Here is a 1,691-nt window from a genome sequence, read left to right as displayed (position 1 = left end):
TGGTGACTGGATATTAGATAATCTCAGGGAATGATTGTGATTTTCTAAGGATTTCATAATGATATGTGATTATGTGTTTTAGATAGCCTCATGTTTTAGAGATATACATTTGTGTATTTACAGATGAACTGAGGTGCTGTCTGGAATCTGCCATACCCATGGTGGGGGGGAAGAGGGTGGAAAGTTCACGGGGTGCCAGACGAAGCATGACTGGCCATTGGGTGATGGACACCTGGAAGTTTATGATACTTGTTGTCAACAAAAGTTGACATATCTGAAAGTTTCTGCATCTGTTCCAACATCAGTGAGTGTTGCCATTTCTACCTGAGCCATGGACAAGGGAGCTAACGTGTAAGGGCGATTTATAGGAGGGCCATAAAAAAATTGCCATGTGAGGAGGACAGAGAGGTGACCAATGGCCAAAAGTCTCCAGGATCCAGCCACACAGTATAAGCAGTGAGGACTGTGAAGTGGACAGGCTCACTCCTCCTGGGCACAGCCCCACCCCCACACAACCATTGCACGGGTCCTCTCTTTCGGGCCTTGCTGTCTGAGGGAGCCCATCTTCGGATTTGCAGTGGTGGAATGAGGACACAGGACTTGCCTCTGAGCTCTGTCTCACCCCAGCTTTTCGGGAACACAGCAGCCCAGCACAGCAGGTGGGTAAGCCCCGTAGACGGTAAACCCAGGGAACGGGCCAGCCTGGCCTACTTACAATGCTGTCACACCAGAACTCAGCCACCTCATGGACCCGCATGGACGTCAGCAGGATCTCCCAGACCTCGAGTTTGAACATGTTCCCGATGATGATGTGCATGGGATAGCCCACCTGCTTGCTGTCATCGATCATTGTCCGCTCCGCGTCGCATTTCATGGTGCGGAAATGAAAGATCACCTGATCACCGAGAGAGTGGACACCCATCTAGACTCACCACCCAAGCTCTGGTAGAAGCCACCGCCACTGTCACAGACTACCAGGGTTGTCCCCAGGGGTCAGTTCACTTAAATCTGATCAGATGCCTCAGACCCCCAGAGCACCCCCACCCTGCCCTCACGCCCCTGGGGACGAGGAACCCACTTCCTCCCAAAGGACCCAAGCCTAGTCTCAACAGCTCTGTGTGTAAGGAAGTCCTTCCTCAAATAAGCCGAGTTCTGTGGCCACAGAAACACCAGTGCAGGGAAACCCAACAGACATCTGGGAACAAGCGCCAAAATCCCTGAGAGCCCTTTCTTCTCACTCAACACTTAGGGCTCCAGAAAAGTCCCAAGAGCACTTGCCCTCAGCCCATGCTGAAATTTAATCTTCACAGTTTCAGAATGGATACCAGCTCAGAGCTCTCTAGATGCCCGGGGTTGACAGTTCCAGGAAGGGCCTGCCTGACTGGGTTTTGGCAAAGTCAAAGGCCTTGGGGCACAGCTGGATGTGGAAGCCTGGAGACCTTGTGTGTCCTGGGGGGGCCCACTCACCCGGGATCCGGTGATGAAGTTTGGGAGCTCCCCCGTGCCCCCGTGCAGAATGGTTTTCTTGACTCCTTCCACGTTCAGGAGCAGAGCGGCATCCATGGCTCTAGGTGGAGGGTGGTGTCCGGCCCAGGCTGAGATAATCCCACCTCCGTGGAAGACACTTAGGCGGCTGAGACACGTGGGGATTTGCCTTGCGCGGAGGCATGTGGATGAACGGAGGGGGTGGG

At 53.5% G+C, this 1,691-nt stretch overlaps 1 protein-coding gene across 1 annotated transcript; it reads right to left on the bottom strand.

Annotated features, from left to right (window-relative positions):
* Window positions 1–715: 715 nt before the first annotated feature.
* On the bottom strand, window positions 716–1,584 carry LOC103254551 (aryl-hydrocarbon-interacting protein-like 1; the record flags this gene model as incomplete). Its single annotated transcript, XM_008052622.1, has 2 exons — window positions 1,468–1,584; window positions 716–895 (listed from the first exon to the last, which is right to left on the bottom strand). Coding segments are annotated over exons 1-2 (276 nt in total), but the record flags the coding sequence as incomplete, so codon positions are not given.
* Between the last annotated feature and the right edge of the window lie 107 nt (window positions 1,585–1,691).

Source organism: Carlito syrichta, unplaced genomic scaffold (assembly GCF_000164805.1).
Source record: "Carlito syrichta isolate Samal-C Ts95f unplaced genomic scaffold, Tarsius_syrichta-2.0.1 Scaffold284317, whole genome shotgun sequence".
In the NCBI taxonomy this organism is placed as follows: Eukaryota; Metazoa; Chordata; class Mammalia; order Primates; family Tarsiidae; genus Carlito; species Carlito syrichta.
The sequence above is the reverse complement of the archived record's forward strand: the minus strand, read 5'-3'. Positions and strand labels throughout refer to the sequence as shown.